General features: G+C 46.3%; 1 protein-coding gene across 1 annotated transcript in view; it reads right to left on the bottom strand.

The window, feature by feature from the left end:
• Kif5c (kinesin family member 5C) overlaps window positions 1–16,927 on the bottom strand; it is a 154,298-nt gene that overhangs the window by 45,889 nt on the left and 91,482 nt on the right. The window contains exons 11-12 of the mRNA XM_021192864.2: window positions 13,427–13,575; window positions 2,239–2,411 (exon numbers count right to left, since the gene is read on the bottom strand). Coding sequence (XP_021048523.1) covers window positions 2,239–2,411; window positions 13,427–13,575 — 322 coding nt within the window. The remainder of the gene's footprint in view (window positions 1–2,238; window positions 2,412–13,426; window positions 13,576–16,927) is intronic.

Genomic DNA, 16,927 nt, shown 5'->3' with positions numbered 1-16,927 from the left:
CATCCCAGAGACTTCAATAACCGAAGAAGACACCGTGTCCCAACTCATGCACTCTCAAAGTATCTAAACACCTAAATCATTGGAAGCACGGAGCTTTCCTCTAGCGTCTGAGAGGTCACGTGAGAATGACAGCCAATAGGACACAATCAAGCGGCTCACAAACGGCTGAACGGTAAACCGAGAGCTTTGATATCCTCTAGGGCGTCACCTCTGTGCTCCGTTCTCTCCCACATCTCTCAGCATCACACAACCAATTCTGGTCTGCCATCTAATAACCTGTACGTGTGGGAATCTGTAAAGTGAGGAAGAAATTGCATGTGGCTTTTCCTCACTGTTGAAAACAATAGCAGTTCTTTCGAGAAATCAATACGTTTGCAAAAACTATTAACTTACTATTGATCTTCTTTTGCATTGAGGTGTTGAGTATAATACCCAGGTTTAAAAACGGGGGGGGGGCACTCAGCATGAATGGCAAAGTACCCAGTTCTCATGGGTATGGGTATCTTTTGAGATGTGTTTATGGAATGGTAGGGTTTAATGTTTGGGTGATATATCACATGCAGAACCCCAGACAAGCAAAGGGGAATCCTCAACCAGTCACATTCAGCTTGCAAAGGTGATACCAGACTCTGGGCTGTATCCCAAAGACAGAGCCCTGTAAGATTAATGGTGACATTCCCAGAACAAAACTATTACATCCGGGCCAGAGGTGTCCCCAGAGCACCGGAGCCAAACCACCCCAGGAAAGATTAAACCAGACTGAAAACATCAGCAACCTTGATGAAATGAACTGAAAGAGCTTAGGATATCCCAAGGGCAATATGGCAGCATCACAGGGCGTACTGATTTAAGTTTCTGGGCCTCCAGGATTCCTGAGTGGACCTTTACTGGGGATGAGTGACACCTACTGTTCAAGGAATCTTTTTTCTATTCTCACCTTCGCAGTGACATGACTATTTGAGTTTGTCCTAGGACAAAGCATCCCCAATTAACATGGTCAAACTACATCACCCAACAGTCTGCCTCTGGAAAGAGCTTCACAAGGAGAAAGGGGTCAGTCTTTAAAAGTGATTAGGTCCGAAGCTCAGGGCCGTGCTGCTATGTGATCAACCTCACACTTGAGCCTTAGGAGTCGCCTACCCTGAACCTAGTGGGGCTACTGTTGACTTCTCTGAGAAGAGAGGGAAAGGCACGGAGAAGGAGGAAGGAGACAAACACACCCACATACTCTCACACTGCTGTCCTCTCCTGCAGTAATCTACCCAGATTTCTGCAAGTGAGGACTTGTCTATCTGGACCAACTCCCCCCCCCCCCGCCCCCAGCTCTTTCTGATTATAACTTTCTGCAGTAATCAAGCTAGAGAACAGGTGTCAGGAAGATATATATCAATAATGGTCTGCAGCCCACCTCGGCTCCAGGGGGCCGACTGCACGCGCCACCGTCAGTCTTTGTACCAGAGTGAAGACTCCAGTCTCTGGCTAACGTATACAACAGGCACACAGGAGCCGCTTTCTGAGAGAACACTGACCCCACGAGGCAAGGAAAATCGGGGTAAAAGCTATACCACCTCTATCTTCATTTTGTATCTCTCTTGACTTTGTGTCAGTCACCTGACCAGCTCTGCAGAGAAGCACGTTAATCACTCAGGGAGCGCCTATCAAAAAAAATCCATGATACCCAACCTATCTAATCCCCTTTTCAAGGCACACAGTACAAGGAGTAACCGAGGCACTTTGCAATGTGTCCTGTCCCAGATTCCCTCAAAGGTACCTGGATGTCTGTAGCTGCTAACCCAAACCTGTAGTACCCTTGCATTCCAATAACAGCAGAGGCTGGGAGACGTGTTATCACAGGGTGAGGGCAGTCTTCAAATGGGAGCTCTCGGCAGTTGGGAACTGACATGTCCACACAAGCAATAGTTCTTGGACGCATCAGTAGAACCAAAACTGAGGCAATCCCCACACATTGCCCAGGATGCTGGGCTACACGATGTGCACCTCTCGCCTACCATCCCAAGGCCTCCCCTGTTTAAACATAATGCTCAGGTCTGTGCCCTGCAGATGGGGTTGGGGTCATGGAGCCCCTTCCACATTCTTCCCCCTGATGTGGCAACACTATCGACTGTTCCTCTTATCTCTTCACCATTAGGAGATAACTTATCTCTTTAACTGGCCCACTGGGGCTGAGCGGCGTCTTTCGGGCCCACAGAGACGGGGCTCCTGCTCTGAACCACAGACCTTATCATCCAGCTGTCGGTACAGACTGGTGATCTCCTCGTCATACTTCTCTTTCTCGGCAGAGATGCCGTCCACAACAGGTGTGATGTTGTCTATGATGGGTGTGTTGTCGCAGGGCTCCAGGCTCTTCTGGTCCTTGGCGCTGATCTGTTCGTCCTCAGGTACAGCTTCCCCTGAGAAAATACAGCAAGCAGGGTGCTGAGGACTAAGGAAATCAAGCATGCAACCCTCCAGGAAGAGCTCCAAGGGTAGTTGCTCCCAGTGACAAAGACACAGCAGACACAACAAAGAGTCCTTGTGTAGAGCTAAAGTCCATTCTTTCTGCTTGGGAAGAAAGGTGTAGCTAATTGACCACTGTTAGACCAAGAATGCATGGCAGAAATCAAACGGCTGCACTGGCCACAGAGCTGATCCAACTGCTCCAGCCCCAGCACTGCCTGGGAGCTCCTGCATACATTTTTCCTTTTGTGGAGAAATATATTAGTGCTTTACTAGAATCATATTCTCTCCAGTCACCGATTCAAAGGGAAATAGACCTCTGAGGCATCCTAATTACCAATTAATTATGTTACTGTGTCATTAGTAGAAACAGCCAAAGCAGGGAACACAGCACCACTGTTTAACCAGAACGCCATGGGACTCCACTCCTCCCAATCTCCGACTCTTGGGAGCCAGTGGAAGTTAGGGCAGCCTGGACTCGAGAACTCTATCGGTCCTTCGAGATCATGAGCTCCACCACCACACTCTCCCCGCAGGAAGCCCAAATTAATTGGCTCTGCTGGAGAGTTCAAATAGAATAATTTCTTGTGATGTCAGGTAGTCCCAAGGAAAAAAAGAAGGCAGCCAATCTGGAATCTCCACACCACTTCTCAGTCTGCCGAGCAGGGTCTGCTGGGCCTTCAAAGGAAGCACTCCTCAATTTGACAGTGCTGACAGGGGAAAAGGCAGGGATTTCAAGCTGGCCAGGGGCTGCCCCATCAGGAAAGTCATGATGCAAACAGAATGTAGGAAACCGATTCTATGGAAACCGCACAGCCCGACTCCTCCATCTTTCAGCTTGAATATTTGAAAGCTAACCCACACCAAAGACAGTTCTCCACCACAGTGTAGCCAGCAACTTCCCTCCAGCCCCTGAGCCTCAGCACACCTCAGACCTCACTCAGCTTCTCAGCTCATAAGATCTGTTCTGCAAACATTTCCCAGGAAACTGCCCTGAGCCACGAGTGGGGGGAAAGGATCCGTATATTCCCTGCCTCCAGGAGCCCACCTGAACACTGCGCACATTATCTCAGTAATCTCAGGTGCCCTGGCTTTAAGGCTTGTGTGCAGGTTTCTGTGTAAGCAAAGCTAACACCAATGACGTCACTTTTGTATCAGTTTCATCTAAAGCAGCAATGGGAAGCAAGCCCTAGATACGCCACGCCTCACTGCAGGTAAAGCAAAGTCTCTCGTGTTTCCCTGTCCACTGGACTACATGCTATGTGGGAGCGTTCCTCTGAAATTATTGACCTGAAATAAAACCACATCGTGGTAGCATCTGAGCCGAACCTGAATCAAATCAGTGTATCAGCCAGCTCCAATCGCTGGTTCAAACCGTTCATCAACAACGTTAGCGTGAGGAATGAATTTCACTCATTTCAAGAATCTATATTCTCTACAGTCCGTTAAACCCATAGGCTATCAGAGCGGCAAGATGGATGACGAGATGGGTGAATGGATGGATGAAGACACAGACATAATTTCTAACCACCCGGATAATTCAGAGTGTGCCCTCAAACAACTCAGGACATGCACAGCATATATTAGAACCCTTTTCCTTTCTAATTCTGTTCTTAAGAATCTGACACTGGCATTTGTGAAAGTCCTGCATATGGTTATATTTTGGATTTTTTTCAGGAATAGTTTGTAAAATCTGGGAAACACGGCAACGCACTATTAATTTGACCTTCCTGCTTCAACACGATGAAGGTGAAATTCTTAACTGTACTGACCTGACCCAGAAACCCTCCAAGCGCGACTGTATTACCCACAGACACTCGCTGCAGAGACGGAGTTAAGATCCACGACATTTGCAAGAGATGCATTATTCCCTGCGAGCTTTGGTTCCAAATGGCTGGACAGGCAATGATATCTGTAAGCTAGATGAAATAAAGGCTGCCCCCACCCCCTTTTAAATTCATCTGGGCAGGCAGAGGCCAGGGATTAACTCCTGTGACCTACAAGTGACCTGCTCAAACCAAGTCACAGATCTGATTCCCCCTAAAGCTGTCTTCTTCTGACACCAGCATTACTGAGGGGGTAGGTGAGGCCCCAGGTTGCAGAGGTCCAGAAAGCTGACCCTGCGGCTATGGACCCCTTGAAAATGATCAATAGCCTCTCTCATAAACATTTCTGGTGCTGCAACGGGTTCCTGAAGCCGCGCTGCACATTTTCACAGGTCTAATTACTCGCAGGCGTGTAGCCTGCTTAACCTCTCTTCATTTGCTTTCTGTAAAAAAAGAGGAAGCAAGGCTCCTTTCATCATGGAATGGCTCTGAAGATGCAGGAAGACGGTGGATGGATGTCAGGAGGACGGCCAGCATCGTGGTCTGAAGTCCACCCCTGCTCCCTGAGGAGTGTGCAACCGCGCATGCTTGGCAGTTCCGTTATTCGTTCCGAGTCTCAATTAATTTTTCTAGCATATTAGTGCCCAAGCGGTCTTTTACAAAGTAAAACACCAAACAGTTATGCAAGTCCATTTCAGGGTTATTTTTATCATTATGAAAACCGTGTTTGAAAGCCACCACAGCCTTTGTGGTTTCTCCTGAACACTTCCCTGAATCAGAGCGGCAACACGTCTCCCACGAGGCTACATGTACACAGCAAGCTCTCGCCAGTTCATATTCTAAAGGTCAGGCAGGCAGGATTTCTTTTTCTTTTCTTTTCTTTTCTTTTCTTTTCTTTTCTTTTTTTTAAGCAGCCATTCAGACGGATCTGAACAAAGCAGCCACATGCAGAAGCAAAAGCGGCAGAGCTCCTGCCCAGGGAGGAACCAAACACCACTGCCCTTCAAAGGTCAGGGGAATGACTTCCAGAAGCGACCCCGGTAACCGCGATGTCCGGCTCACACAGATGTCTAGGGACTGCAAATTCTGAACACCATGCAAGAGCTGACACCAGGCAATCTGTCTCCATGGCAATCTCGCCGTGTTAATCGAGAATATTTCCCTGCACTGCAGTGTACTCCACGAGATGATTATGGAATAACTGATTGTAACAGAGAGGAGGAGGGCTGAAACCAACCCTGGAGGAATAATGGCCTCGATCAACCAGGGGGAGAGAAAGACCACCAAGTGGAGATTAGCAGTGATTTTTATTTTCTCTCCAGTTTATTAAAAGCAGATTTCTTTTAGTGCAGCCCACGAGGCTTGTATCTGCTGCTTATAGAAGAGCTTCTAACCTTGGAAAACGTCTGGTGTCCTACACTGAAAGGCCTCCCGTCTTTAGATAAGCATCCTGGCATTTACTATTGTCAGCTGTAATTACCTTTAAGGACTAAAAAGATCTGTGTTTACACAGGAGCATTCTTTTGGAGCATACCTATAAGGCTTGCAGAACCTTCTAATTATAAAACGAAAACCCCCAGGGAGCATAAATAACATTTCTAAAAAAAGGGGGGGGGGGAATCTATCAATTTCAATGGATGAGAATGGCAGACTACAAAAAAAAAAAAAAAAAAAAAAAAAAAAACACCTCATTAGGTCTATTAGTTAAAAATTCTAAAATGGATTTAATGGATTTATTTGGATTTTTTTTCTTTAGGAATACTATTAGACTGCCAGGAAATCATTAAAATTTCACACATGAAATAGCAACAAGCTAGTAATTCCTATCCTAAGTTGAGTCTCCGAAGCCTCTGGGGAACACAGAGAGGTAATTGCGTTTTCTCAGCCACTCCCGGGCAGGGATTTGCAGGTCACTCACAGCTTCCACCAGAAACCACTGTAGATCTGGCAAACGAGGTGTTTTGTTTTAATACCAATTAAACGGGCCTAGTGGCAAACCTATCGCTAAGCAACTTCTGTATGGAAGACACTAAAAGGAGATCTTTAAGTCGCCAGATGGGCAGGAACAGCTGGCAACAAGATGTCATTATATAAATGTGAAGTTTAAAAAAAAAAAAAGAAAGAAAGAAAGAAATCATTCCTTTATGAGGCTGCTTTGCATACAAATAGCATCCTTCACCCTCGTACCTAAAAATATTGTAAGCAGCCTCTGCACTAATCCTGTCTCCAGCAATTTTCTAAGGCACAGGCTAACCAGATCCCGTGGCCTTCTTTACTTTCATGACCTTTTGAATAGGCCACGTGGTTTGCTGAGCAGTCGGCATTTCTATTGGTTTAGCTGCACTCTCAAAGGCAGGAAGGACACATAGCAAATTAGACATCTTGACTGAAATGCTAATTCCTGTGAGCTTACACCTATGAAGCCTAAGAGGGGACTAGCACCTCCCCCAGACTTAATGTTGAAAGAGTAAATAAATCTCAACAGGCACAGTAGTCCCCTCCCGAAGTTCCAGCAGGGGCAAGCTGAGGCAGGAGGATCAAAGGTCAGAGCCAGCCTGGACAACACAGCAAAATCCTGTCTCCAGAAAACCAAACAAAAGAAAGGATTTCCTAGCAGGATTTCCCTAGACAGCATCAACAGAAACCCACTACACTCACTGTATACCTCGTAGCTCAACAGGAGAGACTGCAGACACACCAGACCACCTTTTCCCTGACACCCCAACAGCTGGATTTGGGGGTCTTTTTTTTCCTGACATGAACCTCTGTAAAACTTTTGGTTTAGGGGCCAACAATATGGCTTAGCAGGTAAAGATGCCTGCTGCCAAGCCTCATCACCTGAGTTCAGTCTATGGGTCAGGTGAGTTAACTCATGACAAGGCGTCCCTCTGAACTTGCAAGTAAAGTGTGACAGGTACACACACACACACACACACACACACGCACGCACGCATGCACACGCGTGCAAATTAACACATGTCATTTGTAAAAAATGTAAGTTGGGCAGTAATAATTAGTGCACAAAGTAGACATGGATTTGAAGAAGAGCCAGGAGGGGTTGAGGAGGGGCTTGCAGGGAGGGATGTGGGAGAGGCCAAAGGGAGGAAGGGGTGGGAGAAATGATGTAAGAGAATTATAATTGCAAAACTAAAAAGTGCTTTTTAAATTTTAAACTTGGTTCTCTTTTTTGGTTGAATTTCCCCCCCCTTTTTTTTTCTTAGAAATTACACTTGTATTCATATATCCTTCCCCACCTCCAAAAAAAAAAAAAAAAAAAAAAAAGGAGTTGAAACTAGAAAAAGTATAGTTTTGTTTCCTCTTTCATGACTGTGTTTGAGGCAGGGTCCCTCTGCCACCCAGGCTAGCTGTAACTTGGAGCCTTCCCGCCTCTGCCTTGAAGATGCTGGGAGGATGCTGCGCTATAATGTTGGGACTTGAGTTACTTCAAAATTTACACTTAGGTGTTTATTTAGCGTATGTCCATACACGTACATATGTGTCATGGCCTATTTGTGAGGTGGACCATAATCCACCAAGTCGGTTCTCTCCTTTCACCCCAGGGACTAAACTCAGGCTTTACCTATCACACCGTCAAAGTAGCCTGCCTTTTACAGACTAGACCACACAAGGCGCGCTATCCCCACTTCTATCCTGGCCCTCCAAATCTCCAAAATGCGTTGGGAAACAAACACCTGAAAGGGGGTTAACCACTTCTGCCGTGTGCGCAGACACTCTTTGGATACTGTGTTCTGTCTATATTCTTCCCAGGTCTTCATTCCATTTAGGCTGAGCACAGTCGGTCACTGTTGCAGCTGCCACTGCTTGCAACTAGGGGACAATAACTGGTTCACTGCAGGGAGCCACAGCCTCGAGGTGACTCTCCCCATTCTTTCCTTAATAAAGGGTGTGCTCAGGCAGTGGAGGCCCACGCCTTTAACTACAGCACTCTGTAGGAAGAGGCAAGCAGAGGCAGGCAGAGGCAGGCAGAGGCAGGCAGAGGCAGGAAGAGGCAGATCTGAATCCCAGGCCAGCCAGAGAACCAAAACCAAAACAAAACAAAAAAAAAAAAAAAAAAAAAAAAAAAAAAAAAAAAAAAAAAAACAAGAAAAGATGGGGCTGCTCCTTAGTACTCCATGCATGTGTAGAAGGCTAGGATGCCTCAGAAGCAATGCCAGAAAGAATTAGGCTTGCAGAATATACGCCCCAAGTCACAGGTCCTCATTTGAGAACCAAGGCCCAACGGTATGCATAGAGAACAGCCCAGCTTGCACTGCTAATGGGCTGCCATCTCAGTCTCTCAGAGCTACTATGACAAAGCACCACAGGACGGGGTCTTCTGGGCAACAGAACTCTCTCTTCTAACTTGGAAGTTAGAAGTTGGAGGTCCCTGTGGCGACACAGACGATCTGTTCTTGGTTGGGGTCGGGGAGGTCTTCTGGGTTTGCCAATGACATCTCTGTTTATCCTCAAACAAGCAGCAGCAGTCTCCTGGGATGACAGAGGCAACAGTCCTCAAGAAATGTCACCTCTGCGCTGGCTAGATTTATGTCACCTTGACACTGGCTAGTGTCGATTCAGAGATGGAAACCTCAGTTGAGAAAATGCCTCCTTAAAAATGGACTTCAGGCAAGCCCATTGGACATTGTGATGGTTTGTATATGCTTGGCCCAGGGAGTGGCACTATTAGGAGGTTTGGCCTTGGTGGGGGTTAAGTGTGTCACTGTGGGCGAGGATAGGCTTAAGACCCTCACCCTTGCTCCCTGGAAGTCAGTCTTCCATTAGCAGCCTTCAGATGAAGATGGAGAAGTCAGCTCCGCCTGTACCATGTCTGCCTAGAAGCTGCCATGTTCCCACCTTGATGATAATGGACTGAACCTCTGAACCTGTAAGCCAGCCCCAATTAAATGTTGTCCTTTATAAGACTTGCCTTGGTATAGTGTCTGTTCACAGCAATAAAACCCAAACTAAGACAGACAATTTCTTAATTACTAATTAATGTGGGAGGGCCCATCCCATTGTGCGTAGGACCACTTCTGGGCTGGTGGTCCAGGGCTATATAGTGACGTGAACAAGCCAAGGGGAGCAAGCCAGTAAACAGCACCCCTCCATCACCTCGGCACCGGTGCCTGCCTCCTGGTTCCTGCCCTGTTTGCGTTCCTGCCCTGACTTCCTTCAATGATGAACGACAATGTGAAAGTGTAAGATGATTAAACCCTTTCCTCCCTAAGTTGCTTTTGATTGTGGTGTTTCATCACAGCAGTAGAAATCCTAACTAGGACAACTCCCAAAGAAACCAACATCCAGTACCTCAGGATCTGTGATTTCAACATGTGTCTTGGAGGGAGCATAGACTTACAGTGTATAGTATCAATCAAGCTTCTAAGGCTGAAACTTGGTCCAGGTGGAGGTGGGAGGGGTTAGACCTGAGATCAGCCTCTAGATATATAACAGGGCATGCCTCTTTCTCACCTGTCACCACCAACTGGGTTAGACGCGTGTCCTCATTTACTCATTTATCTGCCTGCACCTGATTTGTCATTGATTTCCTCTTGCCCTGCTTTGCCACTGTATTCTCTGTGATAGCAACTGCAGAAGACCAAGCATTCAGAGGCACATACGTGTGCACACACTTCTTCCTTGCTCTCTCACAGCTGGAATGGAGCAGTGAGGCTTTTAAAGTATACACACACACCGTGCAAGGAAAGGAGTATCTTTCCTACGGAAAGCACCCATGGTCAGGGCTCCTGGAGCGTGTTCGGATCCCGATGTAGAAATATCAATACCCAGGGAATACTGAAGTAAATTAAGTAGCTGCCTCCTAGAAGTTTAGATCCAACAATGTATCCTATAATCCAAAGGGAACTTGGCAATATCCTGCCTTTCTGGTATTAGTTGGGAGAGCTGACACTGTGTCCATCTCAGTTCTCTTCCCCACATGGCTACCATGCCTCAGGACTCAGGTACAGGGAGCCCCAAGTGGCTCGGGACGGCCCCACTCCAGCCTCCTCACTCTCCCTCACTGCTTTCTGATCACCTGTAGTCTCTCCCATCAGTCCACGTTCTCTGCACTTACAAACCATTGCCTCCAGAAATGTCACCTTTACAACACAAATACTAGCCGGGAAGGCAAGGTTCTCGCATCCAGCTGCTCAGAGGCTCCGAGGCCACAGGCTGTGGGAGGAGTCTATCAACCTCTGCTTCCTCTCTTCCCTCTCCACTCTATCACCTACAGGAGCCTTGCCTCTACCTCTGCCTTCAACCACAAAAAGACCAGTAATACACAAGTTTCCCTCTTCCTGTTATGAAGGCCCCCAGAACTACCTTCTCGCACTACCCTCCTGTGGGTGTTTCCTGGACAACCCAGGCTTCCTCTTTACCACTCTACTCCCCAGTCTGGCTCTTTTCCTGTATTTCTAGTCTAAGGAAATGGTACTGTCTTCCAGCCAACTTAGCCAAGACAAAAACCTCAGAACTACCTTGACACCGTCCTCCCTGCACTGCTAGTCCTCACCAAACCCTGAAAATTTCTGTTTCAATACCAATTCAATTCGTTCTCTTCTACCTCCTATTTTTCAATCTAACTGTCTTCTCCATGCCTCTACCACACCTTCTGCCTACCCCAGTCCTTTCTCTGCACAACCAAGAGACCTTCACAATGTAACTCTTCTTAAGTGTTCTATAGCTGTGTGGCTTCTCATTGCTTGAAGAACAACTCCTATATCTACCTGCCAAGTTCATCCAAGACCACTGCTTCCCCAGCCCAGACCCCACATGGTCTTCCGCTCCCACACTCAATTCCACAGTCAATTCAGTTCCCCCACAGGAAGCTGGAGTTCACCTTCAATCTCCTGTTTCACCCAGCTAACTGATCTCTCCAGTCAATTCTCTATATTGCTTATTCAAGGAAGCCCTCGCTAGCTTCTCAAAGAAGTTCTCGAAGAGGTTAACTGCCTGCTATAAAATCTCTAGACATATACTTTCTTTTCTTGGTGTGCAGCATAGACTATTACCATACATGTATTGACAGTGACTGAAAGTTCCCTTTACACTCAAAGTTGGGTCTTACCCAACTGCCCAGATTCCATGTTAAGCACACAATGTGTAATATGCATTTATTGTAGGTCTGTGATATACCAGAAACTATACCTTACTTTTCCCTAAATTACGTAGCTTAAGGATTTATTTTGGATTTTACCAAAAGACTCATAAATCATACTTTTTAACAGCCAAAGTGGTGGCAGATACAGAAGCCAAAAGGATGCAGGAGTCCAAAAAGATGCTAGGCAAACGAGACAGGGCAGATTCCACAAGGTGGCCCTGGACATGTGTTGGAGAACTGGACTGCTAGAGTCAGGCAAGGGATGAGAAACGATTAAAGTGAGGTTATTGTCCAACTCAGAATGCTTCTAAGGCCAGTGAGCCAACGTCACACCTAAGGGCTTTACTAAGTGACCGAGTCATCCCACAGGGAACTGACCCGAAAGGATTCCAGAGCCACCACAAAATGTCCCATAGCCGCCTCCCACCCCACTTTCCACACACCCGACTCTGCTGCTCCTGCCAAACGGCAGGGATCGTCACTCAGCGCAGGTGCTGAGTTATTCAATTATTCTAGCAGCTTTTGAGACACATGTGTAGCTAGAAATGCTTCCGATGAGAAGAAAATCCTGTTATTTAGGCTACGAGGTCAGATTCTGAGCCTCTCTTGAATTCTTGTTTGTCATGTAATTGCTTCTCAAGTGAATAAGTAGCTCATTGATACCCAATCCTTACTAGTAAGAAGCAGCAACAAATACCATCACCAGCAATCGACTTCTGGCTCACTGCAGGGCTGCAAACAGACCCTGCTACCTCCAGACCAGCTCAGCGATCCCTAGGCCCCCTCTTTTGGGGCACCACAGGCTGCAGTAGCTGCTGAAATACACACACCACAGGGAAGCAAAGGATCTGAGGAACAAATGACTTCTAGCTACAGCCACCCTCTGACACACCGCTCCAACCTGCTTTGCTTCTAGATTAAAAGAGACATAATGCTAAAGACACCAAAATAATGTGTCTGCCCGGAATCTGGAAGCCACCCCTCACACCTCCCCCATAACCCACCCACCCGCCTCACGCCAGCTCTAGGAGATATTTTCTCCTATAGAGCAAACCAAAGAGACTGAAGACGGGGGTTGAAAAACTGGTCATGAAGCAGACCTGTCAGGGTTCATCTTAGCAAAGTGTTTCTTCAGCCCACTATGTCTCACTCTGAGGAACTGAATGGTGAGGCAGGTCAGAAAAGGCAAGTTCTGGCCAGAGGTGACGTTTACCCACAAGTAAATGGCAAGACTGAAGCAAATCCTAGCTTTCATATAGCCAAAGCAATTGGTATTAGTCAAAAAATAAATAAATAAATAAATAAAAAATAAAAATAAAAAACCTGTTTCAGAAGCTTTCCTGTAAACATGAAGTCAAGATCCCTGAAAATGAAGGCCAGGGACATGCAGAGACAGAGCATCTGACACAGACTCTAGCCAGGCTGTGGAATTGCTCTCTTGGGAAAGCCCTTGATGCTCAATGCAAGGACCAGAGTTCTATCCCAATAGGACACAGAAACGTCAGGCATGGAGGCATGTGCTCGTAATCCCAGAGCTGGGGAGGAGACAGATGGACGTACACGAGCTAGTCTAAGCAAATGGGTCAGCTCCAGGCAAAGGAGAAAGCCTGTTGCAAAGGAGGGGGACAGTTTTCCTGGGTATTACACACAGCGATTCTCTAGCCTACACACACACACACACACACACAGAGGCACGCACACACACACCCCTCCAGATACATGTACACCCCTGCACACACATAAACACACAAACATGAACCCTTCCCCACACATGTGCACCACTCAATCCACACATGCACACTTAAAGAGATTAATTGAGGAACTGATCTGGGTCTCTTGGCCCACCCTACTGTGCACAGGTCATGGTGGCCAGGAATAATAAAACATTAGTAAAACAAAATAATAAAACACTCGTCATCATAGGAACTGGGAAGGCTTGACTTCCACAGTCACCCCCCTTTCCCAAGAATCCCCCAAGATGCCAACCATCCCAGGACAGAGGAAGCGTATGCCCCTGCCTCCTCTCCGCTCCACTCGCTCTCACCATTCCTCCACCTGTTCAGCTCCATCTCCAGATGCTGGAGGACGCTCTTCAAGGCCTTGTTCTTCTCTTTCTCTTTCTCATATTTCTTCTTCCACTCTTCTGCTGTTAGTTCCAAGTTCACAGAGACTGTATTCTTGATGGTCTTCGCTCTGGAATTAAAACACAGGGAATAATTCCAAGAATAGCCATTAGCCCTTACTGATTTTATATAACCAAGCCTCAGATTCCCTTCACATCCAAAAGGGACTGGAATGGCAAAGACTTCCTGTGGCACCTACCTACAGCCCTCAAGCCTGCATCACTGGCAATGCTACTATAGCTTTTTAAAAGGACTTATTTTTAGTGTGTGTGTGTGTGTGTGTGTGTGTGTGTGTGTCTGTGTGTGTATTTCTATGTATGCATGTCTATGTGACTGTATATACAGGTGAATGTGAGTGGGGTGTGTGTGTACACGTGTGTGCATATGCCTGTACCCCTGGGGACCAGAAGAGGGCACTGGATCCCTGGGGCTGGAGCTATGGGTGTTTGTGACTATCTGACTGGATGCTGAGGTCTAAACTCTGGTCCTCAAGAGAGCACAAGCACTCTTAGCCACTGAGCCATCGCTCCAACCTCACACTATCATTTCTTGAGGCTCCAGAGCCATCCTTTCCTCTTCTCCTTCACAGTTCACAGTCCAGTGGACTTTCATTCAGATTGTGCCCCAGGATCCCATCTTGTCTAACTTCCTCTGTATCCTCGCAGTCTGTCTTCAGACCTTGGGTTAGAGACTTGCCCCGGTATTCAGCATGTTTAAGCATTCCACAGACCTCTGCCAGACGAGTCCTCTAAATAGAATTCCCAATCAACTCAGTAAACATTTATAAAACACTAGGAACATACCAAGAAGGATGGGCAAAGTGCCCCACCTCTTACAGCTTGGGGTTTTTTATGTCAGCCACACAAACTGAACAATCAGCTATTTCTCTTATTTGCCTTTGGTGCCTAGAGCCAAAGTGTTAGGCATATGCCAACACATGGCTATAAGGAAGGTGGGCCACCTAAGTGAGAAAGGGCGACTGGGGGACACCATGGCTTCCTAATGATCCCCTCAGCAAAGGCAAGCATAAGCACACTAGAGTTAAAGGCTGGTTATTCTGAAATCGTCTCACTGTTTATAAATAGCCAAAAGTTGGGTGTTTTTGTTTTTTTTTTTTAATATTTGTATATCCAATTTCAGAATGTCCTAAAAAAAACATAATGCATGACAAACATGTCTCATGGGCACCATTTTTTTTTCATGATCTCGTAGGGCAAGTGGCTTATGGGTGTGATGTCATGTGCACAATAAATAGGCAGTCAATGAAACGAGAAGCTGGGAAGAAGAAAAACAACATCTGCATCTGCATTAGGTGGGACTAAACAAAAGGCTCGGCTCACCTAGGCCTGCACAGAAATGGACAGGTTCAGCCACGTCCAGGAAAAAGTAAATTCCTCGTCCGTTTGTTCCCTACTTGTTAAACAGGCAAAGCTCATGTGAAAATACATGGTGCTCTGTCTTTCTTGCCACTGACATTCTCATTTTAATCTCCAAACAATTCTAGGACTGTCATGTTTGCTGCTACAGCTGATGTGTGATCCAGGTTAATTACTGTTGTCATCAAATGACATTTGGGACATGATTTCTGTTTTGGTGCAAGTAATTCAACCGTCCTCCTCAGTGCTACAGATGCCATTGCAAAATTAATTCCTAGAGCAGACAACTAAATAACCCAACTGTTGAAAGAGGAGTTAAACAACATCAGTGCTGAACTCACAAAAGAATTAGGATAATTCCCATTTGCTGTACCTTGAGGCTGCTCTCCCCAGAACTGCCTCAATTTTAAGTCTTCAACAGCAGTAATTTTATTAGTACTTTAAGACATGGTGCAGTCTGGCTTTCTCACCCCGCCTTCTAACATCCTCAGGCGTTGCTATGTCTGTGTCTGGGCTGCAAGCACAGGCATGGCTACGTCCACTGTTATCAACTTAAGTCAGGAAGTGGGAGAGGAAAAAAAAAAAAAGCCTCATAGCTAAGATGCTTGCTATCACTGAAGGATACACTTTAAGACTACTGATTTTATTTAAGTCATAAATAGTGCCCTGGAGCCTGCAGGTGGTACCAGAGAGAAAAAGATGGAGCCCCTGTGCTGTCTTCAGGCAGTGTTGCTTAGAGATACATTCCTCAAGTAGACCTATCAAGTCTATTGCAAGGTAACTTTCTGAGATGCCCAGAAAATTCTTTTTCTTCTATTTTTATAATAAGCTGGGGCAGTGAAGCAATGACCCACTCAACTGGAGCAGTTTGCCAAGTCTAAGAAAGATGTGGAAAGGTGCTGAGTAAAGGGATGTTGCAATGCCTCCATTAGTAAACATGGTGACACCTCAGAAAGAGAGCTTGAAGACAAACCTTCCTTGTGGGAACTGTAATGGCCTGTGCTCTAGAGCAATCCAGCCCACCATAAGCCTGCAGGGAAATGCATGCCTTGCACTCATCCTCCCTGTCCTTTTCCATCACCTGCTATCCACTTCCTTACTGGCCTGGCCTGACTACAGGCCAGAGGGGAGGGAGGCACTGTAGTGATGCAAACAGAGCCCAGAGCTAAGCAGAGACATCAGAGTCAGAGGAGATGGAATAGAATGCAACCCACTCAGGCCTGGAGCTCAAGCCACGGTAGGAAAACACTCTCACGCTGGATCCTTATAGACTTTTCTCCACTCCAGATGGGACTTGAGCAAACTTTGGCATCCCCCAAGGCCAGGGGATAGAGAAATGAGCTAAGAAAAAGAGAGATGACACAACCAAAATGGCTCCATAGATTTAAAATATTTCCCATATCTTAGAGAGAGAGTGTGTGTGTGTGTCTCTGTGTGTGTATGTGTGCGTGTGCGCAAGCGCGCACGCATGCACACATATGAGTACTTCGAAAGCCATAATCCTTAAAGTGATTACATAGTCTGAATAAATGATCCAGACAGAAACTCACACCACTGCCATCTGAAGGGAAGTGCTCGTACTGGGAAGTCCTCGTACCACAGAGCAGGAACATGGTCCTTTCAATGTACAGTTAAAACAAATAAACAAACAAACTCCACATAAGGATTCCATTCCAGATGCATCATAGCTGAAAATGATAAAATGTCTAAAGCAAAATACTGAAAGTATCCTCCAGACCTAGTGTTAGGTAACGATTTCTTGAATACAACCTAAAAAGAAAAAAATTGACTATAAAATTTAATACTTCCCTCACTAAAAGTAGGATTGAAAAGGCATGTTTGTAAAACAGGAGAAGGTACTACAATACCTATAGACAGCAGTTAGCTGGAATAACTCCTACAAATCAAGAAGGAAAAAGCAGGAAAAGACTTGAATGGGCAGTTCCTGGATGAAGTGCCAAGATGCACTGCAAAAAGAATACTAGTTCCTTAGCTCTGGGGGAAGGGAAGGAAACCTACGAGATGCCTTTCTGAGCCCAAGAGGAG

The sequence above is a fragment of the Mus pahari genome, chromosome 3 (assembly GCF_900095145.1).
Source record: "Mus pahari chromosome 3, PAHARI_EIJ_v1.1, whole genome shotgun sequence".
In the NCBI taxonomy this organism is placed as follows: domain Eukaryota; kingdom Metazoa; phylum Chordata; class Mammalia; order Rodentia; family Muridae; genus Mus; species Mus pahari.
Note: the sequence above shows the minus strand (reverse complement) of the source record. Positions and strands in the feature narration are given on the sequence as shown.